This window comes from Gossypium hirsutum, chromosome A07 (assembly GCF_007990345.1).
Source record: "Gossypium hirsutum isolate 1008001.06 chromosome A07, Gossypium_hirsutum_v2.1, whole genome shotgun sequence".
In the NCBI taxonomy this organism is placed as follows: domain Eukaryota; kingdom Viridiplantae; phylum Streptophyta; class Magnoliopsida; order Malvales; family Malvaceae; genus Gossypium; species Gossypium hirsutum.
The window spans coordinates 2,763,954-2,790,804 of record NC_053430.1 but is presented as its reverse complement, the minus strand read 5'-3'; the positions used below and the strand labels follow the sequence as shown (position 1 = coordinate 2,790,804).

Below are 26,851 nucleotides of genomic sequence, written 5' to 3'. Positions count from 1 at the left end.
TTAATCACCCACCTTTCATAAGTTGATTCTGTAGATTTGAATGATGATGATTATTGTATTAAAATCGAGTGGCTCTTAACTCGTGGATGGAATAAGAAAATGAAAACAATAAAATATTGTATTAAAAATACTTAAAATATATATTTGTATATATAAAAAGAAATAATATTTGATGTTTTTGATGTGTATAAATTTGTACATTGTTAGTGAATTAAATGATGTTATATTATTCAAATTAAAAAAAATAATTAAACCAGATTATAGCACATCCACAAAGACATAATTAAGCAAAAACATATATGATTATAAAAAGTTAATATAAAGATAAAACAAATATTACGTGTATTTGTATTTTTTTTTATATAAGAGATATAAAAGGACAAAAACACTCTTAAAATAATTTGATTTAAGTTTAGATATATCAAAGGTCCTTGTACTCTTTTGAAATTTAAAATTTAGTCACTATAATTTAATTTTGAGACATTGAATTTATGTACATTTTTATTTAAAAATCTTGGTCCCTCCGTCTAATTTTGCCGTTAAAGTTAATTATGTTAAAGGTAAAATAACTTATTGAGCCTTCAGTATTTACAGTTTTTGTCAATTTAGTTCTTACCCTTTAAAAGTGCATAATCTAAAAAAAAATTCAATTTCTTTTTCATATTTTAAATAAAACATAAAAAATAAAAAATTATGAAACTAAAATAAAAACCCTTTAAAAGTCAAAGAAATAAAAATAATAAAAATAATTTTTAAAATATAAAAAAATCTAAAATTTAATGTTACCTAAACTGGATTGGATTAATCAGTTAGACTGGGAACTAGATAGGTTATTGATTTAGTGAAAGGTAAAAAAACCGATTCACGCATGAACTTGTAAAAGACTAGTTGAACCGAGCTAAAAAATTGATTGAACCAACATTTGAATCGATTTTGAACTAGGTTGACCAATTGGTTCCCAGATGATCAGTCCAACTGGTTCACAACAATTTAAAAAAAAAAAAACAAAGTTAATTTTTTTTTATAAATATCGATTCAATTGTCAATTCAACTAGTATTTTAGGCCGATTCAACTATTTTGTTCTAGTTTGCAGGTCAACTAGGTTTTTACCTCTCACCGAACCAATACCCCAATTGATTCCTATTTCAACCGGTTTGGTCTGGTTTAGATAACATTGGACTTTTTAATTTTTATAATTTTAAATTATTAAAAAACTTTTTATATTTGAATTTTAAATAGTTTTTATTTTATATGTTATTTGTTTAAAGTATAAAAAATAAAATTTAAAAATATTTTACATACTTTTAGAGGTTATGGACTAAATTGACAAAAAAATTGTAAATGTTGAGGGCTAAAAAAGTTTAAAATTTTTTAAAACTAGTTGACCCACAAACTGGTATTGATTGGTTGAACTGGGCTAAAAAACCAATTACACCGGTAGTCGAATTGATTTTTATAAAATTTTAATATGTTTATATTTTTTATTTTTTAAATAATTTATTTGCTTTGAACTAGTCAAATCAAACCGATTTGAAATTGGTTCAACTATAAGCTCATTTGATTTTTTAGCTTGGTTCAACCAGTCTATATTGGCTCATAAGTCGATTGATTTTTTACCTCTCACCGGACTAATATGCCAATTGGTCCTCTATCCAGTTGGTTCAACTAGCCCACCAAATCCAATTTAGATAACATTGAATCTGAGAATTTTTTTATATTTTTAAATCATTTTTATTTTTTGTTTTTTAAATTTGAAAGAGTTTTTTTTTCATATTTTTTTATTTCATTAAAAAATACAATTTTTTTTATTTTTAAAGTGATCATAATTTTTAAAATTTTATGTTTTTTATTTAAAATATAAAAAATATATTTTTTTTAAAATACGTACTTTTAAATGGTAAGGACCAAATTAATAAAAAAATGTAAACGTTAAGGGCTAAAAAAGTTAATTCACCTTTTACATCGTTACCTTTAATGGTAAAATTAGACGGAAGGACCAAAATTTTTAAATAAAATAAAGTATAAGGTTTCAATATCTTAAAATTATATGAACTAAATTTTAAATTTCAAAAGAGTATAGAAACCTTTAAGAGATTTTATAATTTACTTTGTAAAATAATGATATTTTGATCATCATCTAACTAAGTTGAAAGAAATATTACAGTTTTTTAATGTTATACTTGATTAAATGACTACATTATAACAAAATCATGTAAAAATTTTATATATAAAAAATTACATAAAAATAAATTATGTTTTAGTTAAAAAGGTAAAAGTAAACTATCAAATACTATAATGTCTTAAGTTTAAATATCATATTGTCTAGTCGATTGAGTATTAGCTCGATTCACATGAATAATATTGTCAATGCATGAGGATATGAAAGTAAAAATAAAAAAGAAGTAAATACTACTAAAAAAATTATTTCAAATGGAAAATACTTGGGAGAATATGGCAATTTATTTAGAAGGAGAAGATGGCTTTTTTTACTTATGTAAGTTTAGTATTTACTTCTTTTTTTATTAACCATATATTTAGTTAATTTGTTTTTAATTTATTTTTCACATAATGTTATATTATCCATTTAAACTTTGAAAAAAAATATATGTGTCAAATTTTCATTGGTTGATTTAGTAATTTAATAACAATATTAAACACATATTGATAGTTCAGTTATTATATCGAATATTTTCTAAATACAAATACCACGTTGGATATTGCATGAAAATATGTATCATAATAAAATACATATTAACAATCAAGTACCACATTGGATATTTTCTAAGTATGAGTACCATATTGAATATTTTATAAAAGTATAGGTAAAAATGTGAAACCAACTTCTAAAAAAAAAAGACAAAAATACGTTCAACAATTTGACCAAAGAATATATATATAATAAAAGTCCAGATAATGAAGGAAAAACCAAATATAATAAAAGCAGTGGAAGGGAAGCGAACCTTCTCGTCGGTTTCCCAATTCTGTCTTCTCGTTGACTTTCCTGTCAGACCCAAGTCACCTAACTGTCACAGAAAGCTTTTCATTGGCTTAAGCCTAATTCGCTTAAGCTGGACTTAAGTTCACGTCATTTACACTAACCCTATAATTTACAAGTGACTTTTAAATAAAAATGAATTTATCTTTTATTAATTAATTATTTATCTTTGTATCTTAATTCTTTTTTTATTCAATTATTTTGAAATAAAAATAATTAAAACCTATTTTTTATAAAACGTTAAAATATGCAATAAGTTCTTATACTCTTCATAAATTTGAAATTTAATACTTGTACTTTTATTACTAAAAATTTAATTTCTCCACTTTTTAGATTTTAAATTTTAGGTCCAGTTGTTAATATTGTTAAATTTTTTTGATAAATTTATTGATATGACATTTTTCAATAAAAAAATACTCACTTGGTAGTTATCTAATTAAAAATAACATTATAATGAACCTGGATGTTAAAAAATATTTTACATATATTAACAGTTGGACATGAATTTTAAAATTTAAAAAGTAAAATTATTAAATTTTTAAAAATAAAAAATACAAAGATTAAAGTCCAAATTTACAAAGACTACAAAACTTCTACCATCTTTTAACCTTTAAAAAATTAATTTAATTATTAGTAAATTAAATTATAAATTACATTATATTATATTATGCATAAGAATGTGTTCAATATAATGTAATTTTCAAGTTAATGTATGTAATTTTATTTTTAATAAATAGTCTTGTCTGATTTTATTTTTTTGTATTTTTTTATCATTTCTACGTAAATATATGTTAAACATTATGGTATTAATTTAATTTCAATTAAATATTAATTTTAAAATGATTTTCTTATATTTTCCTATTTTATATTTTAATCAATTTTGTTTCCATTACTTGTTTCGAAATAATGATAATTATTTTATTTTAAATAAAAATTTAATAAATTCATCTCAAATTTAACATATAATTGAACTAAATATATGTTTAAAATATGTACTTTTACTTAAAATAAAATAAAATTTAATTAGAACTTAATTTTATAGTAATTCAATATAATTTTAAAGTAATTAAATTTTTAAAGTAATTAAATTTTCATTATTTTCCTATTAAAACAAGAAAAAAAGAAAAATATAAATACAAAATAAATGGTAAAAAGTAACAAAATTATAAGTATATTTTTTTATTTAAATTTACTTAGTAAATGTGCTTTTCTTCAAATCATAATGGGTAAGTGGATATTTTCGAAACTTTAGATAGGTAAGTGTATTTTTCAAACATTAGGCAAATGAGTTATGCTAAATACTCTTTGTTAAAATTGACTTTTGGTCACGAGTCAAATATTTTTAATTATAGAGTTTTTTTTTATGTGCGGTATATGTTTCAATTGCTTCATCACAATGCATACAAACGAGTCCTCAAAGAAGGTTGAAAATATATGTTGGTTATAAATCTTCTTCTATGATTATCTTGAACCGATAACAATAAATTTGTTTACGAATTAGTTTGTTTATGGTTATTTTGATGAAATGATATTCTCAACATTAGGGGGAAGAAAAAAAAAACAATTGGTAAAAGAAATTACATGGGAAACATCATTTTTATTTCATATATATCTTTAAAGAAAGTCGTTACAGGGCAAAAGCCCACGGATTCGAATAAATCAGAATAGGATGAGCTTGATGAGAATACACTGTATGCAATTCAATTATGCCTCACGAATAATGTGTTGCATGAGGTGCTTACGGAGAAAATGACATCTGTCTTATAGAGGAAGTTAGAATCCCTTAACATGACAAAGTCTCTGACAAGTCGATTAGTGTTGAAATAACGCCTATACACATTCTGCATGGTCGAAGGTGCGTCCATTAGTGCTCACATCAATGAATTCGTTACTCTTGTAAATGATTTGAAGAATATTGAGATTAACACAGAATATGAAGATCAAACTATGCTATTATTGTGTTCTTTGGCCCTTCATATAAGACTTTCAAGGAAACCCTAATTTACGGTAAAGATAAACTCTCGTTCGAGGATATAAAGGGAAACTCAACAATGAGCTAGATTCGAATGGCAAGATAGATGGGCTGTGACAGCCCAAAGTTGACCCTAGTCGGGAAGTGGTTTCGGGACCGCTAAACCGAGTCACCGAAATGTTTGAAAGTGATACTTATTGTCTAGAATATGTAATTATGAATGTGTGAAAATTTCAAGCTTCAATTTGGTTGATTTCATGTGAATTTAGTCAATAGGACTTATGTGAGAAAATTCAAAAATGTGATAGGTCAATGTGTGAGGACCTATTAGTGCATGTGGACAAAGGGGGGACTTGCATGTCAAATTTCCCCCCCCCTAATGAGTAGTGGCCGGCCATGACAAGGAAGGATGGGCAAAACATGTCATGAAACATGTTTTGTTAGTGGAAGAATAAAATAAGAAGTATGGGTAATAAAGAAATGGAAAACAAAAGAAAAAAAAATGTGTGTGTGGTGTTTGTCCCCCCCATTGCCGTGAGCTAAACAAGAGAAAGGGGGAATTTTGTTCATCCTTTTCTCATCTTCATGCTTGCCAAAAACTAGAAAGAAAAACAAAGAAAAATTTTCTCATCCTTTGGTTCATCCTTGGCCAAAAATTTTAAGGAGGAAAGAAGAAGAAAGGTGAAGAGATTCGGCCATGCATGTAGCTAGGCTAAGGTATGTTTAATGATGTTCCATGAGATGCATGCATGTTTTAGTTGTTAGCTTGAGTTCTACCTAGCCCATGGTCTAAATCTTGCTATGTGATGGAAATGGCACTTGACCATGGATGCATCATTCTTGGTTGGTGTTTGATGTTGTGGTGATGAGGCATGAGGATGAGTTAAGATTCGGCCTAGGTGGAGGTTGTGTTAATGCCATTGCATGCAAAATATGAAGCTTGTTAATGATGCATGTGATGATGGCTTGATGATTCTTGAACCTCCTTTTTAGCATTTTTGTGTGAGCACATATGTGCATTGGTTGCTAAAGGGAGAAGAATCGGCTAGCAAGATGTGTGCTAAGGCCGAATGTAACTTTGCATGTTGATGAGCAATGCATGTGTTAAATCGATGAAAAGGGGGAGGATGCTTTACTAGTGTGTATATGTGTGTATTAAGTGTTGAAATCGACCCCAAAAATGGACATGCATATTCGGCCAAGGGGAAAGAAATTAGCTAATATGTTGTGTTGATGCATGATTTTGCATGTATGAGACTTTAATGTCTAATGTATGAATATGGGCTAAGTGCCTTGTGTTCATCTTTTGATGCCTAAATGATGAAATCAATTTATTTGTTTGATTAAGCTCAAGAACAAAGGGGAAATAAATCCGATAAAAGGAAGGAAAAAGTGGTCGAATAGTTAGCGGGATCGTTCGACAACACCCGAGGTAAGTTCTTGAGTAAGAGAGCTTAAATTTCGATGTGATTAAATCATGCTCTATGTGTGGCTATTGAGCCGAATGTGCAAGGACAATATGTGCCTTGTGTTTGAGTTTCGTAAACGAAAATGAAATATGAATGTGCTATGAATTATTGTTAGATGTGCATGATTAATTGAATGCTGTCCGGGCTAAGTCCCGAAGGCTTTGTGCTAAGTGAATATATCCGGATTAAGATCCGAAGGCCTTTGTGCGAGATACTAAATCCGGGTTAAGTCCCGAAGGCATTCGTGCGAGTTATTAAATCCGGGTTAAGTCCCGAAGGCATTCGTGCGAGTTATTAAATCCGGGTTAAGTCCCGAAGGCATTCGTGCGAGTTGTTAAATCCGGGTTATGTCCCGAAGGCATTGTGTGAGTTACTAAAACCGGGCTATGTCCCGAAGGCATTTGAACGAGGAGCTATATCCGGTTAAATCCCGAAGGTACGTGATTTGGTAATGAATGAGCTTGCTGTAAAATTCCAGCGAATACTCGAAAAACATCCCAATATGGGGATATGTTACGTATGTGTTGAATGTAATCGAACCTTGATGAATCTACTTTCATATGGAAGTAACGAAACAATTATAGGAACAGTACAGAAAGAGATATTCGGGTTCTTGTGGAACAGGGCCAGAACAGTTTCTGGATTCACTGTTCCGCCTTTGGAAATTCACTATAAATTGACCAGAGATAATTAGGGGTCATACCATATATATATGGATTCCTCTCTGAGTCTAGTTTCCATAGAAACAAACGGCATCAGTATTGAAGCTCTGTGCAGAGAGATATCCCAGTCGTAATGGGAAAAGGTCAGTGTAGTCGACCCCTGTAACATGGGAGACTTTGACTAATAAACTGTACTAGTTGGCCCGACCAAAAATTCTAGAAAAAAATCCATAGGTGGGGACATGAGTCTAGTTTCAGGGAAAAATCACAAAACTGATTTTTGAGTTGTGAAACTCAAGATATGATTTTTGAAGCGACTAGTACTCAGACTGGGCAGTGTCTGGAAAAATTTTTCAAAGTTTGTTAACATCTCGTGTCCGACTCCGGTGTCGGTCTCGGGTTCGGGGTGTTACATGGGCAAGCTTTGATTTTGGTTGTAAGAGGTAGACAACAGTCTAAGGATTCAAGTCAGAGCAGGTCTAGGTCAAAATCGAAGCCAAGGAATTGAGGGCAAGACATGTGGTTATTGTAAGAAGTTGGATCATATTAAGGTAGAATGTTACAAGTTACAAAATAAAAACAGAAGGGCTACTGAGAGCAACGAGAAAGGAAAGTAAAAAAGTTGAGGTAGCTGATGCTAGTTTAGCTGAGGACAAGGATGATGGTCTATTGCTAGTGTCTACAATCGAAAGGTCTAAGCTTACATCCGAGTGGATCTTGGATTCGGGGTGTTCTCACCATATATGTGTCCCAACAAGGACTGATTCTCTACATATAGTTAAGTTGAAGGTGGAGTTGTCTTCATGGGAAATAATTCACCCTGTAAGATAATCAATACCAGTATCGTTCAGATCTAGAAGCATGACGAGGTTATCAGGACATTGTCAAGTGTCAAGCATGTGCCTAATTTAAAGAAAAAGCTCATATTTCTGGGTATGTTAGTCTCAAACAATTATAGAATCACCATCGAGTTAAATGGCATTAAGGTATCTTATGAAGCTCTTGTTTTGATGAAAGGTAAAAAATTTCCTCGTCTATTACGGAGTTGGAGTCAACTCGGTTGTGGCATATGTGACTTGGTCTAGTGAATGAGAAATGTATGACCGTTTTGAATAAGAGTCTTCCAATCTCGAAGTTCAAGCACCGTTTGGACTTGGTTAGTATCTTGCAAAGATCGAGCTAGGCCAATAATGGGGCTCGACAATGGAGGCATGTTAAGATACGAGTCAATATGGAGATTTGTGGAGTGTGTCTCACATTTTTCGGTCAAACCAAAGTCAAAGTAAAGGCAATGTCATGATGACGAATCATACGACATCACAACGACACAACGATGTTCGAAATAGAGGCAAAGCAGAGGTGACGCCACAATGAGGAGCCTGGGATGTCGCGACGACACGATAAATTTGAAACTTAAAGTAATTACGTATTAGACTCTCATAAGGGTTGCTTTTCCCAGTTAAACTTTGATTACACTAGAGATATTATAGTCATATTAGAACTCTAATCTTAGCCTATTTAAAGGGCCTTAGTAACCCTAAAGTAGGAGATAAATAACATACAACATTAGAGAGAAAAATCAAGAGAGAATTTTAGATAACTTTAAGGAAATTTTGTGTTTTAACTAGAGAGTTTTGAGTTCGGAGTTAGGGTTTGTTTTAAATTTCTTTATTCTATACTATTCATTTGTTTGCTCATTAGCGAAGTCTTCTTTACCTGTGGTTTATTATCCTCTTGATTGAAAGAGGAATTTTTTCACTTATATTGGTGTGTCCAATTTTCTCTATTTTTTGTTTCCCGTTGTTTATACGGATCCTCAACAAATATAAAATTAACTTGGAAATTGTCAATTGATCCATCAGTTGATTTAACGTGATCAAAGACTGAAATCATTAACGAAAGAATTTAATTAATTTTTTTAATTAACGTGAATCTTGTGGAAATAGTGAATTTATTTTTTAATTTTTTTTAAGTATCGATTTTGCCTTTAAAGTCTTCCAAATTTGTCTTTCTAGTTGCTGCCTCAAAGCCTTACTAGTGGCTAGCTAAGCCAACTATAAAAGCCATGTTGAGCTTCGGCTCAAGTCAAGCTGCCCATCTTAGTTGACTATTCAACCATGATTTTCACAAAAAGGCCCTGTGTTGAAAGTAATTTACGAAGCTACCATTACCTACAATCGCAGGCTTCTCATGGTCGTACCATGGTGCACGTTGTTTCAAAGTCAAATTTGTAGTCAAAATTTCCGTGGAAAAAAAATGGTCAAACCTGAAAATCTATGTAATGAAGATTTATGTCAGAAGAAAAAGGACTAAAAATGTTAAAAATGCTTTTAAACAAATTCTTTATATATACTTTTTGAAATTTTAAATTTTAAATTTTTATTATTGTCTTAAATAAGTTTTGATATATTTATATTAAGAATTTTGTTAAATATAAATTAAAGCTTTGGTTTATTTTAGCTACCAATAAAAGATTCTGAAAACAATTAAAAACAATACCTACCTACAAATTAAAAATTCTTAAAAAAATACAAGTAATTGATCAAAACTTCTTTACCTACAAATTAAAAATTAAAAAAATTAATTACAAATTTTTAAAAAATAAGAATATTACATTTTATTATTGTAATCAAAACTACTAGAAGCACTTAAAAAAAAAACTACTAGAAGCAATCATAGGCCACAGTTTAGAAAAATCAAAAACAAAAGAAAAAAAATATTCGTGTTACAACAGAACTCTTAGCACGTGACTGGACTTTTTTTTTTCATATTTTTTTTTATCATTTTTTGAGCACGTAGCAAAAGGAAAAATAATTCCATTATAATTTTTTTATCAATGGGTTGATTGTATAAATTAATAAGAAGAAAAATTCAGTGTATATTATAATTATGATTAATATAATAAATAAGTTTAAATGCAATTTGACCCTAATTTATATAATAATTAGTTTGTATATACGTGCAATGTGTATGAATCTATCTAATTTTGTTAATGTTTCACATTGATAATTTGATTACGAAATTAAATCACGACAATGTATTAGCATATAATAGATGACAAATGTTTTAGAACTAGTTTAGAACTAATTTTTACTAAAATTATTTCAAAACTTTATTATATATATATGACATTATATTATATGTTTATGTGTATGCTATTATGTATATAATAAATAATAAAATAAAATTACTTTTTTTTTTGTTTCTTATACTATAAATTCGATAGAAAATAAATGTTATATTTATATTTGATTCTTAAGTTAAATTATTATACGATGTGATTAACATTGAGGTATGTAATATGACAATTAAAATAAATTAATATTATATAATGTGATTAAATTAAATTAAAATGTTATATAATGTAATTAAATTAAGTTAATAGTGTTGCCTTATAATTATAGGCAAATGATTAATGAAGTATTCTGCAACTCAAAAAAACTATTTCAAAACTCAATATTTTCATATATGCTCCTGTACCTTCTTTTATATAATATATATGATTGTTGCATACAATTATATATTATTTTATCATTTATAGTGAGATTTTAGCTTTAAAAATTAATTATAATTTAATACATGATGTTTAAAATTATTTATTATTTAAAACATTATTATTATTAATGTAAATAAAATTATATTTAAAATTTAATTTAGAAAATAGAACCACCACTTCAAATAACTAAAAAATTAAATTTTTTAAATTCAAAGAACAACTTTAGAACTCAAAGTATTCATATATACTCTCGTATATTCTTTTATATAATATATAATTAGCATATATGGTGCTTTGATTAAAAAATATGATATAAAAAAATATTAAAAATTATAAATCTACATTAAAATATAAAAAACCGAAAACTATTTTAATATTAGGAACACGATTAATGTATAAAAAATATTTTATTAATATGATCAAAATCAAAATAGAAAAAAAAAACTATTAAAATATCATTATATAAAAAATACAAATAATATATACAAAAATTAAAAAAACTGCTTCTAGTTTGTTTCAATTTTGAAATCTTTCCATTACGATACTGAAATAAAAAAATATTAAAAACAACATAATGTAGAAAAAATGAAAAAAATAAAAAACCTCCAATGAAATTATTGTAATTGTGAGTAAGGACCTATTTGTAGGCTGAAGAGAATTAAATTACTCACAAAGCCATATAAATTAGGAAAATAAATATTTACAAGGACCTATTTTTTAAGGGGATAAATTAATTTAAATAATTTATAATCCATGTTAGTTGAGAATTTAGAATTTCAGGGTAAATTTTAATAAAACATTGTTTGAATTTTACTATTATTAATTTCAATAAATTTTTTAAATAATAATATTTATAAGAGATAATAACAATAGTTTAAAATTTTAGAGAATTTTTTTTAAAGATTAAATCACTTTTAATTAATTTTATTTTAAAAAATTGATGATATACATTATGATTTTATTACCCAATTAAAAATATAAAAATTAGATAAAAACGGAGATGCGTCACTTGTTGCAATATGAATGTTTGTGTATTTTGTTATAGATATGATTTGATTTTTATTTTTTATTTCATTTTAATATAATTTCATCATATTATTATTAACGTTATATTTTTGTTTAAATAAATATTTTAAAAATTTATCAATTGTGTTTTAATTCAGTTAGTATCGTTGCTATTGTTATAATAAGAGGATATAGTTTCGAACACCATAAAACACGTTTTTCTTTTGATTTAAAACTTTAAAATATAAATAAAATTAGATACTGTATTTTTTTTAAAAAATTCAAAATTATTTATATAATTTCAAAATAAATTATACAATATTTAAGTAAAAAATTATAAATTACAAATAGAAAGATTGAACACGTGTTTAATAGGAATAAAATATTCATTATCATTTCATATATATTCATTATTGATAAAATTTTAAATAAAATATTTTTTTTCACTAACATCGTAATTATACCAAAATTTAGTTTATTATAATAAAATATTAAATTATCTTATTTGGGTCAAGTAATAAAAAACTCGATAATGATATGCAAAGTTTAAATTTTGTGTATTGTAAATAAAAAACAAAAAACATTAAAACAGCTTTACCCTCCAACTAGGGGTACGAATCATAAGCAGCAGGGAATCGAGGTAATGGCAAAAACGTAAATAAAGATACATATACCAAACAAAGAGTCAAAAGACAAAACAAATCTAACTAAAAAAATTATAAATAAAAAAATATATCTCAAAACAAAATCAGTGACTCGCTCCCTCCAAACTCAGTCACAAGTGAAACTTTGAAAACCCCTAACCGTTAAGAATAAACCCGATCAAATTCCCCGGCGAAACAGAACCAAACCGGAACAAATAAACGGCCTTAAAGTTCGGTTCCCATGTCTAAAACCCGGTTCACATTTCTCTTCTTCATCTTCTTCTTCATCACAGTGATTTATTCACAGTCCATAAACCACAATGAACGAACCCTTCTTCTCAACGTTAAGCAGCAACTGGGCAATCCACCGTCCATTTCTTCATGGAACTCATCATCTTCGCCGTGTGATTGGCCGGAGATAAACTGCACCGCCGGTTCCGTCACCGGACTCCACCTCTGTGACAAAAACATCATGACAACGATTCCGCCGTCGATATGTGACCTCAAAAACCTCACTTTCCTAGACCTTTCCTTGAATTTCATCCCCGGGGAATTCCCTAGTACGCTTTACAATTGTTCAAAGCTTCAATACCTAAACATTTCTCAAAACTATTTTGTCGGTGAAATCCCTGACGATATTCACCGATTATCAACTCTTGTTTCCCTTGATATTAATGGTAATAATTTTTCTGGGAATATTCCGCCCAGTATTGGGAGATTACCACTGTTGCAAACGTTATATTTACACCAAAACCTTTTCAATGGAACATTTCCTAAGGAAATTGGTGATTTGTCCAATCTTCAAACTCTGGGTCTGGCTTATAATGGCTTTTCCGCCATGGAAATACCTTGGGAATTTGGTTTCTTGAAGAAATTGGAGTATTTATGGATGAAGGAAGTCAATTTGATCGGTGAAATCCCGGAAAGTTTAAACAATCTTTCGAGTTTAGTGCATTTGGATTTGTCGAGGAACAATTTGGAAGGTCCAATTCCAAGTAATTTGTTTACTTTCGAGAATCTAACTTATGTGTATCTCTTCAAAAATCATCTTTCAGGTGAAATACCCAAAGCCATTGATGCTTTGAATTTGGTTGAAGTTGATCTTTCCCAGAATAATTTGACCGGCGAAATTCCACAAGGGTTCGGCGAGTTGCAGTATTTGGATTTTTTTAACTTGTTTTCGAACCAGTTGACCGGAGAATTGCCGGAAAGTTTCGGTCGACTGTCTGCTTTGAGGGATTTTAAGGTGTTTGACAACAACTTGACTGGAGTTTTGCCGCCGGACTTCGGGCTTCATTCAAAGCTGGAAGCATTCGAGGTGTCGGAGAATCAATTCAGCGGCAGGTTGCCGGAGAATTTATGCGCCGGTGGTGTTTTACAAGGAGTGGTGGCTCATACAAACAATCTCGAAGGTGAAATACCGAAATCACTCGGGAATTGTTCGAGTTTGCTCACTTTTCAACTTCAACACAACAAGTTTTCCGGCGAGATTCCGTCAGGGTTATGGAATACTTTCAATTTATCGTCTTTGATGTTAAGCAACAATTCGTTTACCGGCGAGTTACCGAGCGATGTTGCATGGAACATGTCGAGATTCGAAATCAGCAACAACAATTTCTCCGGCGAAATCCCAGCTGGAATTTTATCATGGTCGAATTTGGTCGTCTTTAGAGCCAGCAACAATTTGTTTTCCGGTCAAATCCCCAAGGAGATAACCAATCTTACTCGACTCATCACATTACTTCTCGACGGCAATGATTTTTCCGGCGAACTACCGTCGGAAATCATCTCGTGGGAATCGTTGAATACATTGGATGTATCCAACAACAATCTATCGGGTCAAATCCCTGCTGCAATCGGATCCTTACCCGATTTAATCAACTTGGATTTATCCGAAAACCATTTTACTGGTGAAATCCCATATGCGATTGGCAGCTTGAAGCTCACTTCCCTGAATTTATCATCAAATCAACTTTCCGGGAAAATCCCATATCAGTTGGAAAATCCTGCATATGAAAACAGCTTTTTGAACAATGTTGATCTATGCTCTGATGATCCAAAACTAAATCTTCCAAGCTGTAATTCCATGGTGAATGAGCCCAAGAGATTTTCATCTAAACATGTCGCCATGATTGTACCACTTGCAATCCTTGTTTCCTTGGTTATTGTTGTACTGGTGCTTTTCATTGTTAGAGACTACCATAAGGGGAAGAAGATTGGGCAATATTTAGAAACATGGAAGCTGACCTCATTTCAGAGATTGAACTTCAGTGAAATGAACATATTGTCCAATTTAGTAGATGATAATCTCATTGGTGTTGGCGGCTCGGGGATGGTTTATCGGGTTGAAATCAATCATTCCGGGGAATTTGTTGCGGTGAAGAAAATAGGGAATTGTGAGAAACTTGATTGCAAGCTCGAACAAGAGTTTCTATCAGAAGTTGAAATACTGGGAAACATTCGCCATTGCAACATAGTGAAGCTATTGTGTTGTATTTCGAGTGAGGATTCGAAGCTTTTAGTGTACGAGTATATGGAGAATCAGAGCCTTGATAAATGGCTTCATGGGAATAAAAGGTCATTTCCCCGTGGTGTTTTGGATTGGCCGACGAGGTTGAAAATTGCTATTGGAGCCGCACAGGGATTGTGTTACATGCACCATGAATGTCCTACGACGATCATCCACCGTGACGTGAAGTCGAGCAATATTCTGTTGGACAAGGAGTTCAAGGCCAAAATTGCAGACTTTGGACTTGCAAAAATGCTAATAAGGCATGCATCTCACACAATGTCAACGGTTGCAGGGTCTTTTGGTTACCTTGCCCCAGGTAAAAAGAAAAGTTCAAAACTTGATGCTTTAAACCTTTTAAATAACTAGCACATTTCTTTTAACACAAAAGCTATCATTTGTGTTGCAGAGTATGCGTACACAACGAAAGTCAATACAAAGGTCGATGTCTACAGCTTTGGAGTGGTACTACTCGAATTGGTAACCGGAAGAGAAGCGAATAGCGCGAATGAGAGTATGAGCCTAGTGCAAAAGGCATGGCAAAACTTCTCGGAGGGTGATAAATCCATAATTGAAATACTTGATCCAGAGGTAAAAGAATCATGTTGCTTGGAGGCAATGGTAATGGTATACAAGGTAGGGATCGTTTGTACACGCGCATCACCTTCAACCAGGCCTTCGATGAAGGAAGTTCTGCATGTACTCCAACGCTGGTGTCCTGAGGATGGCTGGAGTACCAAAAGAGTGGGAAGTGAGTTTGACGTTGCTCCACTACTTGGCGGTGCCAGTGCCGGTTCCGGTGCCGCTCCCGGTGCCACATTTTTTTCCAGCTACAAGAATAGTGAAGAGGGATCCGAGGAAAGAGTTTAGAATGCCTGGATTAGATTAGCAGTGGTGATTCTCAACACACAAAAAAAAAACCTGTGGGAATCAGCTTTGCTCGTTATATCCACATTAACATGGGATTTCTCAGCTAAATATTCCACTGACCAAAAGCAACCATGGACTATCGTATAGCTGTAAGTGTGTGCACTTGTGCTACTGTCTTTTTAGAATCTTCCATATTCGTTTTAGACTTCATGTTAAACTCATCTCTTTCAACTTGAACTTAAAAGAGATTGTAATATATTTTATCTATCTTACTACTGTTGATTGTAAATATCAATATATACTATCCGATATATGTTTCTGTTTTCTTTCTAAATTTTTACTTTCTTCATGAAATTGAGAGGTTCTTGAGAGCTCAGATGCAAGTATTCTTCAAAACAGAATGTTTCCAAAGAGTAATAAATCTACATTTAATACACTGACACCTCGTTAAAAAACTACTCAAATAATTCAACTTTTTTAATACAATATACTACCCCTAACTAATGATACAACTAATTTCTGAAAAAGTTAATATTTATATGTATAAATTTATATTTTATATTATTCTTTGTAAAATAAACAATCAAAATTTATTTTATAATAATAAAATATTTTGTAATTATCAATGTTATAATGCTTAATTAAAACTTAATTTAAATGACATATATTACATATATGACAGTACATATTGACACATTAGAGTTGTAAGTAATAAATGAAGTTGAGCATTATTTAAACAAATATTCATATTTATATAATTAAAATATTCATATTTTTATATTAGGTTAAAATATGTTATAAGTCTTAATACTCTTCGTAAATTTGAAATTTTGTATTTTTATTTTTAGATTAGCCCTACTTTTTAGATATCAAAATTTAGGTTGAGTTATTAGCATTATTAAAAATATTCTGTTAAATTCATATTCATTATAACCCCATTTTTTACTTACATGAATACTAAGTATTTTTATTTAAAAATGTGGCAACAAAAAAATAATAATGTTAACAATTAAACTTTATTTTCAAATCCGAAAAGTAGAAGGATTAAATTCTTGAAAATAAAAATATAACAACTAAATTTTAAATTTGTGAAAAATACAGACTTATAACATATTTTATCCTTTATACAACAAAATATTTATAATTGTAATAAGTTTTTATTAAAATATTAACATTGAATATTTTCAATAATATATGAAGAATATTATTCAAAACTATTATTTTTAAATTTTATTATTAAAATAAAATAAAATTATTTATAAAAATAATAAGTTATATTAATAATATATTATATGACTAGATATAAATAATTAAATATGTATAATAATATTAAAAATTATAATATTTTATATTAATATTTATTATTTTTAAATATTTTAAAAATAAAAAATTATTGTAAATGTAAAAATAAAAAATTTATATAAAAATAAAATCATGACTTACGCTTTTTATAAAACTAATATAAGAAAATGCAAAAAAAATTATTAACATTGTTTAATTTGAAAATATGAAAAAAATTCAAACTCACTTGGATAATTGCCAAACCAAACTCAAACTATCAATCGAGCTAAATTTAAACTTACTAACACTTTAACTTGATAACTCGAACAGCTTGCGAACCTTAATAAAGTTTTTACATTTTCATATTATTAAATTACATTATTATCCTTATAATCTATTATTAACCTTAAATTATTGAATTCAAGCTTGAGCAAACTTTAATCGAGCTCGAAAGACTCAAATTATATCTTGAGCCAAAATCAAACTTCAAAATTGAGCTCAGGCACAAGCTCGGCAATATTCAGACTCGATTACACCCCTAATTACATGTATAAACCCACAAACTCTGGCACAATAACATCAACGTCAATTAGCTTACACTCAATTACCAAAATGGAAGTTTTTTAACAAAATTGGCTATCCAGTATCCAACTGTGGGCATCCATGCAGGGGCGTTCCTATAAGAGAGAGATGCATATACAGATAATGACTTGAAAGCACTGAAAAACTGTATCTCAAGTGTACATAGAATTACATAAGATTAAGAAAAAAAAAAGGTCTAACTGTTACACGGCAACACTCCAGTTTGATTTACAATTTTCTTGATGAAGAGTTGTTCATTCTTGAATGGGAGGCAAGAAGCATGCGACAACACTTAAGTAGCAAATATATATATAAAAAAAACAGAGATGGCAAAGTCTTACAAAGAACCAGAGGCACTTTAGTAGCTTCTTGGCTCTCCTCCAAAGCTAAAAATAAAACCCAAAACACCACAACCAAACCTAAAAGTATAAGCCAAACAACGCAGCTCTCCACCGCACGGATCGAACATGCTGCCAAGTCCACTCACACTCGGTATACCTGTAAAACCATAATGTAAGCCAGCAAATAATGGGACACTTACTGAGGTGTACTGGCCTTACTCCTTGGGGCAACAAATGTTTCTCCCGACGCCTGATCTACAACACATTATGCCGTTGACTTCAAACTCAACCTGCTATAAATAAATCAAAAAAAAAAAAAGAACAGCATAAAGAGATCATAATTTGCATAAAGAAAATAGAAGTTCCAAAAAACACATGCCTCATCACTGGCTTCTGCAAAGTTTCTGACCTAGCTCCATCTTGTGAATTTACAACCTTTCCAACTGAGATACTTGGCTATACAACAAAATACAGGTAAAAAAAAAGCTAGTTAGGTAAATAGGTCACCAAAAAAGTTTTAAGTCATAAAAAATATAAGAAATAAGAGGAGGGTCAAGTATCTGAGCCTTAGACACAAAACACAGTTACTGGAAAATAGCACGTATGATGGTGGAGCAGGACCTGCCACCACATATGCACCAGTTAGCATATTGGCTGATAATTACGGTGATAAGAACATTACGGAAGACAAAAAAAACTACAAAAAGAATTGCAATGATTACAAGAACATCAATTAAGAGATTCCTAAAAACACGATAAGTAATGAGATTCTCTAATTCTAAATCATCAGATACCAAACTTTTGTTCCCACACCATCAAACATCAGGTCATGAACATTTTTGAAAATAGAACTCAAAAACCAGGATTGATAGCCACAATGACCCAACGATACAGGAAAAAAAAAGGGAACAAAAAAGCTAGCCTATATAGAAAGCAAACAGTAAGAGAACCGGCTCTATTGTAGAAAAAAAATATGCAAGTAATTTATGTCCAAGTGTTAGATTCAAAACCTTTAATTCTTCAGACAAGCTGTTTTGGAAAACAGCACTAGCATTCAGGTGTCCTTTTTCCAGAAGCGAATCCAAATCAGCACCGCAGACACTGCCCTGCAAAGACCCCTGACTCTCACTATCTCCAGAACTTCCAGTATTCTCACTGCCATCTGCTACAATCTTTAACCCAAATACCTCAAACAAAGAAACTCACCTTGCAATTGAGGTTCTGCGCATTGGAACTTGACCCAAATACACTTTCAGCAATTTCTACCGCTGCTGTTTAATTACATGCTTTGACCACCTCTCGATCGACCTCGGCACCCACTCCTTTCCAGTTCAAAATTCTCCTAGAAGATCCAATTTCAGGATCATTGATGAAAGCTGATGTCGAATCTGCAGTTTTCTCTTGATTCAAGCCAGCCTTGCATGCTTCTCTTGTTTCAAAATCAGAAACTTCACATGGAGAAAGCAACTCCTGCCTAAACGGTAAGCCTATCTGCTCAGCTGACTCTACACTTCTAACTACTGATGAATCATCTACGTCTAAAGAAGTCTGCCCTCGTAAGCTATCAAGATCCCCAGTTCCTCGATGCTCTACTTTAACTGCTTGACCATTGCTATTATGAGATGTTCCACCAGACTTGCTTGTAATAATATCTGGAGAAACCGACTCCATTCTCAGGGGGCTAATTGAGGCTCGCTTCTCAGGCTTGTTCAATTTTTCATCAACTGTCTCATCATCACGTTTTCTCTTAATTTGTCTTTCCGTAGAGCCTGAGCGGGACCTCGTGACATCTTCACAAGTTTTTCCAGTCTGCTGGCTTGGATGCCTCAATGATCGAGGCCGTCTATATCCATCAGGGAAAACAAACGCTGGGAGCTGCCTCCTACGAACATGAGAAACATAAATATCCATTCCTGGTTTCCAGTACATGTACATGCTTATCTCTTGTCTGAACTCATCAACTGTTCCACGTATGTCAAATTGTTGACCTTCTAGACCACTCACTCCCTCTTTCCTCTGCAAACCCATGAAAAAAGCACAATGTGGGAACTGCTTGGATGTATCAACATACTCGTTTGGGTAAGGGTGACACTGCAACATTCCATTTGTGTCCCGCTCTATCTGCAGAATGATATGGAAACATCATCTTCAAAGTTACCATAATGATTAAACGAAACATAGTAGCTTAAAGTTCAATAGACTACTCCCCCAACACAGCCAATTTTTTACCTTCAAGGTTAGCTGTCTAAGCCGAGACTCTACCCAGCCTTTCCATGCCAGTAAGTCATCAGCATCTGCCGAAACTATGTCAACTTGTAGATAGTTTTTGTATGCCTCAAAGAAAAGATGAGGCTCAAACAAAGCACTCCATTGAGCTTTGTTTAGATCAATCTCCTACATCAAGAAAAAGCAGCTAAATCATCAATAGTTCAAACTTCAACAAAGGCAGCTAAACCTTAACGAAAAGAACAATGTATTGTCTCACCTCACATATTCTATTACCAAATTGGAACTGTTCCATCATAACACGAAGTGTACTTAAAGAGACATTGTAACTGGAATTCATGCAAGGATATGCAGGAGTAATTATTGGCATATGATGGAAACGGTCCCGAGGATTCTTGCGCGGATCCCAGACTGGAAAGCCAAGTTCATCCTCTTCAATTGAACACAACATAACAGGGTTTGGCCACCTCCATTGAGTATACACTCTGAAAAATCGAGAAACCAGCATGCTAGGTACTGCATTGGGATAAAGTTGGCACACACGAGCAACTAGAAGAGCCCAATTTACACCTCCTAGGAATCCAGTAACCTAAGAGAGAACTCAGAAAATTAAGTACATAATATGAAAGCAAAGACGACAATGAAGAAAAAAGTTGAAACCAATAAATAGAAATCTTACATTAGAATAAAGTCCACGCCTCTTTGCCCAGAACTTCAAACATCTAAGTGTCATGCGGAAGTGCTACAATAGAGTGATAGATTACAAGACTGCAAAATTAGACAAAAAATAGAACCACTGCCGGTAACCATTCAAATTATTTACCTCGACATTTGGGACAAGTTTAAGGATTTGATCAGCAACCCTGCACCCATTAAGACTTCGAACAGTTTGCTCATCAACATTATGCAGCACGGATTCACGTGAGATGTCAAGGTCCTGTTGATTAGATCAAAACAAAATATATATCAAAGTAGACAACAACTAAACATGCACTGCATTACTAGACTTCAAACAATACATTTTTCATCATACATTTATTATACCATATGACCATATATTGCACAGAAAATTTTACATTATGAAATTTCTGTATTGGTGGTACCAACAGCAAAGGTAACATCTCTTGTCTCAAACAGAAATGCAGTTAAAATATTCCAAGAACCCTCCCAACTCCTGGTCAAATTCATTTTGAACAAACAAAACCATCAAAATATACTCTCTTTTATTTTATTTTATTTTTTTCTATGCTAGAAGTTAATTTACTTTTTGCAACTATTTGGAAAATACTAATTAAAAAGTACTGATACAGAATCTCACATACTATGATGTATCTATGAGTTGCAAAAGGTCATAGATGAAAATTAATTTTTTTCATCAGTTATGAAGGATGATAAGATATTGTATTCAAAAGAATACAACATTAGGATATCACTATATTTAAGATAGTTTATAAATTATTAAAAAACAAAAATGTTAGAAGGTCTAGTTGACAATGCATCAAAAAAACCAAGAAAAGAGAAAAAAGAGGCGATTTCTTTAGCATAAAATAGCTTGCAACACCCTGCACTATGAGAAGGAAATCATTTTTGACCTTCACGTGATTATAAGAGATGTAGAGTTGGCAAGAGTGTTGATTAAAAAAAAAAAAAAGAAAGGATTACAAACTTACATCTGGAACGACCAAAAGAGATATACTTGCATAAAGAAGATCAATAGATATCCCTTGGAACTTGAACCTCATTACTGGGACATGAGCATCTGGAACAGGTTGAAGTTCAGTGACTTCTTCCTTCTCAGCCAAAATATCATGCAAAATGATGAAGAAATCTTCCTGGAGAAATTCAAATCAAATATAAATAAAACTCAAATTAAAGGACCACCAACTAATCTCAAGGTAAAACAAAGACTTAGCCAGATTAAACACACCTCTCGGTTCACATAAGATGGCCCAACACACAAAGTGTCTATGTCAGCCCCAGGTCCATGCACCTATCAAAACAGAACGTTTTTGCTTATTATCTAAGTATAAAAAGATGTCATTGACTAATGCTGAAGAAAAAATGAACACAACAAATTAAACAGAGTAAACATCTAAGGCAATTGGTACATTCCCAGGCACCAAGAGAAGTTATTAATTTTTCCAAAAAACAGAAAGAACAATGAAACCAAAGTATTGTAGCTAGATTTTCAACAACAACCAAATAACATAAAGAACTTTATAGAAGGTTTTTTTTTTTTTTCAATTGCAAGCCTACCTTCCTATCCCTTAGGCCATTTTCTTATCAAACTCATAAATCCTAAAATACCAGGCAAAACGAGTTTGCTATATTTCAAACCAAATTTCTATGATTGCAAAGAAATGTCATGAAGGTTAGAACATAAGTTTATCAAACAGCAGTTACGATGAAGGAATTAGGTATTTATGCTTACCCCTAAACGGTATGATCCAAAAGTGAAAATGACAGCATTTGCTTCCTCCACCATCTGATCAGTGTAGCCTCTTTGACGAGTTAATTGCTTTACCCAACTTTTTACAATCTATAAGGAAAATAACTCACTAGTTTAGAACCACACCAAAAAATTGGTTTATCCTTTTACTGACAAATGAACATGATAAAACCTTCCAAGTGCATTCCTCTTTTTTACCTGATTATTCTTTCAGATATTTTCTTATAAAAATACAACAAACAGTAAATAAAAATTCAAGATTTAGATCACCATGCAATTACCATAACATGCAAGCCAACTAGGTGCTTATAGTCAATTCATAAGTAAAACAAGAACCAGTAGGTCCGAGAAACGCAATTTACCAAAAAATATTCACATTTTCTTCATTTACGGAGATGAGAAGGCAGCAAGTAAAACAAACTCAATTGTTTGCTAATTACCTCAGAGATATGGCCAAGAACCTCCTCTCTTTTCGCAGCCTCCTCTTTGCTCTCGTAAAGCCCCGACTCTATCAGAAACTACAGAAATAAACAAAAAAAACGTGAAATTAAATCAACATTAAAAATTCCTAAAAACAACAGACTAATATATTGCCTTCTCTAATTCCGTATTCCGCTGAATATCAGCCTCACTAGGCCCCGCGAGTGATATTGGTTTCGTGATTCCATAATTCTTCGGAGGCAGTGATTGTTTCTGCAAAGATCCGTTAGGGCTCTGAGTCTCCATAGGTTTCACCACTAACCAGACCCTCAAAAAAAACACGCAAGCTTGGATTTAACCCCAAATCCAATACAAAATCAAGCAATCGTAATGGAGATCGAACCGATATAGCAAATCATTAAGGTAACGAATTTCAGATTAGAACATAAATCTCAAGCAAAATCAAGGAAAATCGAAGACTCTCTCTCTTCTTTATTTTTCTTTTTTTGAAGATGAAATTTTGAGGCAAAAAAAGTTTTTTTTTAACGAACACAACAGGTAACAGATCGGAACCCTAATTTGTTTGATAGATTCAACGAAGAAGGGTCAAAGACGGAATCTTTCAAGGATGGGAGGAACGGATCTAAACACGATGTTGAAGAACAGAGAGAGAGAGAGAGAGAGAGAGGAAAGATCGAGAAAGCGAAGGAAAATTTGAGAGGAAAAAAAGAGAGGAGGCTCCGCCGTTTCGGTGGCGTAAGGGAGCGTTTGGTAGGGTGTTTTCCTTCTACCTTTTTTTCTTTTTTTTCCCCTTTTGATTAAGATGACTGACTAAAAATAATTAATTGCCAGATTTATTTATGATATTTATTTTAAGTTGTGGATCGGAACCGAAATAAAAATTACTTTGTTCTGGCAGGCGCCTTCTTTTTTCTCCGTTTTATTTTTTTCTTTATTCTCTCTTTTGTCTTATACACTTATACTTTGGTTTTAAAAAATATCTAAGAATTTCATATCTTAGTTTTATAAAAATTATAAAGTTAAATCTAATAATTTGGGAGCGGTCAAATCCACTATTTTTAGAAGTAGATTATGGTGAAATCTAAATTATTGGTTCATTACTCTAATCAATTTGATTTATCTAACAGGATTAACTAAATAAATTATAAAAAATTTATAAAAATAAAAATATTAAAAATTCAGTTAAATTGATTTTTTGTCCAGTACCAATATTCGAGTTAATTGGTTCAATACTTTATTTTTTGAATCAACGTCCTTACAAGTTCTTGATTTAATCTATCTAACCAGTCGATCCAATTCAATTCGAATAACCTTGATCAAACCAATCAAACCATTTGTTTTTAATTCGTCTACTTTAGATTAAATAATTTATTAAAATAATATAAAATATGGTTCAACCGATTCAATCTTCAGTTCAATTACTTTTTAAATTGATTCAACTAGTTCATAGTGGCTCACTAATCAATTAAAATTTTATCCCTATTTAAATCGACACCTTAACAAGTTCTTGATCAAACTGGTTCAGTACGATTCTGAAAACACAAATTAAATCTTTATTTTAATACAAAATTGAGAAACAACTTTAATTATTGATAAACACGTAAATTTAAGCATTGATTTCTGCTAGTTTTTTCATATAAATTATTAAACTGTTATTTTTATTAAAAATACTGAAATTTATCACTATCTGATTTAATTGTTGAACGGCAATTTTTTTTATCAATTTCTTATATATTTATAAATTGCTAAATTGATTATTTTCAAATTAATGATTAAATTTTTTAATTTAATTAATTTTTCAATTTTTATAAAGCACTAGAGTAAAATCTCAATAAATTAGAATAGAAGAATTAACCTTTTAATTTTCATAAAATTTAAAATTAGACCAAAATAAATAAATAAATAAAAGATAAAGACTTTAGATGCATGACTTGGAATATTAATGGGTAGTTTATAAGAGTAACTGTTAAATAGTTGGTGATGGTGGGTGGGGTTGTCGGTCCTTAATCATTAAAGTTATGCAATAAATTATCACTTTATTTCTTAATAAATCATTTATTAATGGTAGATTACTGGATTTTATCCACCTGACATAATATCTCATTACTTCAAAAAGAATATTATTTTCTTAATATTTTCTTTATTATGATAATTTTAACTTTTCTTTTTTAAATAATATTATTTTAAATTATTATTTGTAATAATAACGGATAAAATTAATTATTGATTATATATAAAAGATTAAAATATTAAGAAAATAATCCTTCTTGCTTTAAGTAACGGAAGCTTATATTAATTTGTCATCTAAGGTAAAGTAACGGACTTTTTCACTTACATTCATAATTTATTTATTATTTGAATAAAATATTTGGTTATATTACATTCCTTTAAAAAATGCAATAAATTGTTTTACTTTTTTAAGTAATTAAAAGGGGTTTCATTAATTGAGAGAGTATGAATAATTATTTTTACTAAAAATTTATAATTATATCAACAATTATAGTTAGTATTTGTTACAGTAGGTAATGAATTAAATAATTAATTTAACAACTGATTTATAAATATAATTTTTTAATACAATAAAATAATTAGATACTTAAATTTATATCATAATGAGTTTTATTGAATTTGGTATCGATTAAGACAATCACATTATTTTAATTAAAAAATGTAAACTGAAATAATAGACTAATAGGGTACTTTAAATTATTTAATCTTTTAATACATAAAAAATCATTTACTTTCTTCACTTAAAATATCAACATGTGCAATTATTCAACTATTTTTTAATTTTTTCTCCACACAATTTTTTGGGTATATCATAATATAATATATATTCTTATCTTGTCAAAATCCATATAAATTTATGACAGAAAAAAACAATACAAACATTGATAGCACGATTTTTATTAATATACTAAAATACAATATTATTTGTAATGAGATAATTAAAACAAAATTAGCATCTTAAATTTATTCGAAGCATATAAACAAAATTGGAGTCATAAATAAATTCGATATCACTTTACTCAATGAATTTATTAAAATAATATTATATATTTTAAATAAGTTTCTTTAATGCAAATGTGATTTTGTCTTTTCCTTGATAAAAAACAAAAAAAAATACAAATATCAAAATTTAAATTCATGCTATAAACATTTATAAAAGTTTTTAATATTTTTATAAATTTCGATTTTATTACACAATTTATTTATTTTAAATATATAATTTTCACACATATAAATATGTAATAAAATTTCTGGTACAATATTAATTGTAATGAGATGATTAAATGAAATTAGCATTATTTTAATTTTTTGGAGCATATAAATTATAAAACCATTTAGATAATTGAAAAAGAAAAATCAGACTATAGTTGGTTGTGTCAGAATGAACATAGACAATGCAAGGAAACTTTACATTGGACTTGCCTACTCAACTAGGATTGTTACAGACAACCATGGCAAATGAATATTTGGCTATGGTCGTAACGTTGTGAAATGTAGTGTTGAACTTAAGTTGCTATGGTCTAAAAGGTGGAAATTGGTTGTATTGGAATGTAATTGTTTATCTGCAATTCAAGCAATCAATTGTGACTATAAAGGCATAGTGAACAGGGCATTGATATGCAAAATAAAAGAGTTTTGCGCTCGAGCATGGGTGGTTCATATCGAGCATATTTACAGGGAATCTAATGGAGCGACTAATGCCTTAGCTGGTATGATGTTTGACTATCAATTGGATATTTATGAGTTTGTTTCTTTTCCCCAATAAATTGATAATTTCGTTCTGCATAATTTACAAGGTGATATTGATGTAATTATTGTCTTGTAATTTGTTACTTTTTTTCTTACAAAAAAAAAAAGGAAAATCAAATTTGCAGCATTTATATGTATATTATTATTTT

The 26,851-nt window shown here is 30.4% G+C and overlaps 2 protein-coding genes across 26 annotated transcripts; one reads left to right on the top strand and one right to left on the bottom strand.

Moving 5' to 3' along the window:
• Positions 1–12,299: 12,299 nt before the first annotated feature.
• Positions 12,300–15,934, top strand: LOC107929958 (receptor-like protein kinase HSL1). Its single transcript, XM_016861509.2, has 2 exons — positions 12,300–15,072; positions 15,163–15,934. Exons 1-2 carry the CDS (start codon positions 12,486–12,488, stop codon positions 15,621–15,623), a joined length of 3,048 nt encoding a protein of 1,015 aa, XP_016716998.2. The 5' UTR covers positions 12,300–12,485; the 3' UTR covers positions 15,624–15,934.
• A 1,667-nt stretch (positions 15,935–17,601) lies between these two features.
• LOC107929924 (nuclear poly(A) polymerase 4) lies at positions 17,602–23,831 on the bottom strand. 25 transcript variants are annotated; one of them, XM_041117175.1, is made up of 14 exons: positions 23,097–23,759; positions 22,943–23,020; positions 22,485–22,592; positions 21,981–22,043; positions 21,724–21,885; positions 20,877–20,990; positions 20,733–20,795; positions 20,313–20,642; positions 20,057–20,221; positions 19,034–19,948; positions 18,838–18,933; positions 18,207–18,448; positions 18,047–18,120; positions 17,602–17,984 (listed from the first exon to the last, which is right to left on the bottom strand). In XM_041117175.1, exons 1-10 carry the CDS (start codon positions 23,226–23,228, stop codon positions 19,103–19,105), a joined length of 2,061 nt encoding a protein of 686 aa, XP_040973109.1. In that variant the 5' UTR covers positions 23,229–23,759; the 3' UTR covers positions 17,602–17,984; positions 18,047–18,120; positions 18,207–18,448; positions 18,838–18,933; positions 19,034–19,102. The 25 variants fall into 25 exon arrangements, with proteins under 25 accessions (XP_040973109.1, XP_040973111.1, XP_016716956.2 ...); XM_041117177.1 differs by having other exon boundaries at positions 18,047–18,117; XM_016861467.2 differs by having other exon boundaries at positions 18,237–18,448.
• Between the last annotated feature and the right edge of the window lie 3,020 nt (positions 23,832–26,851).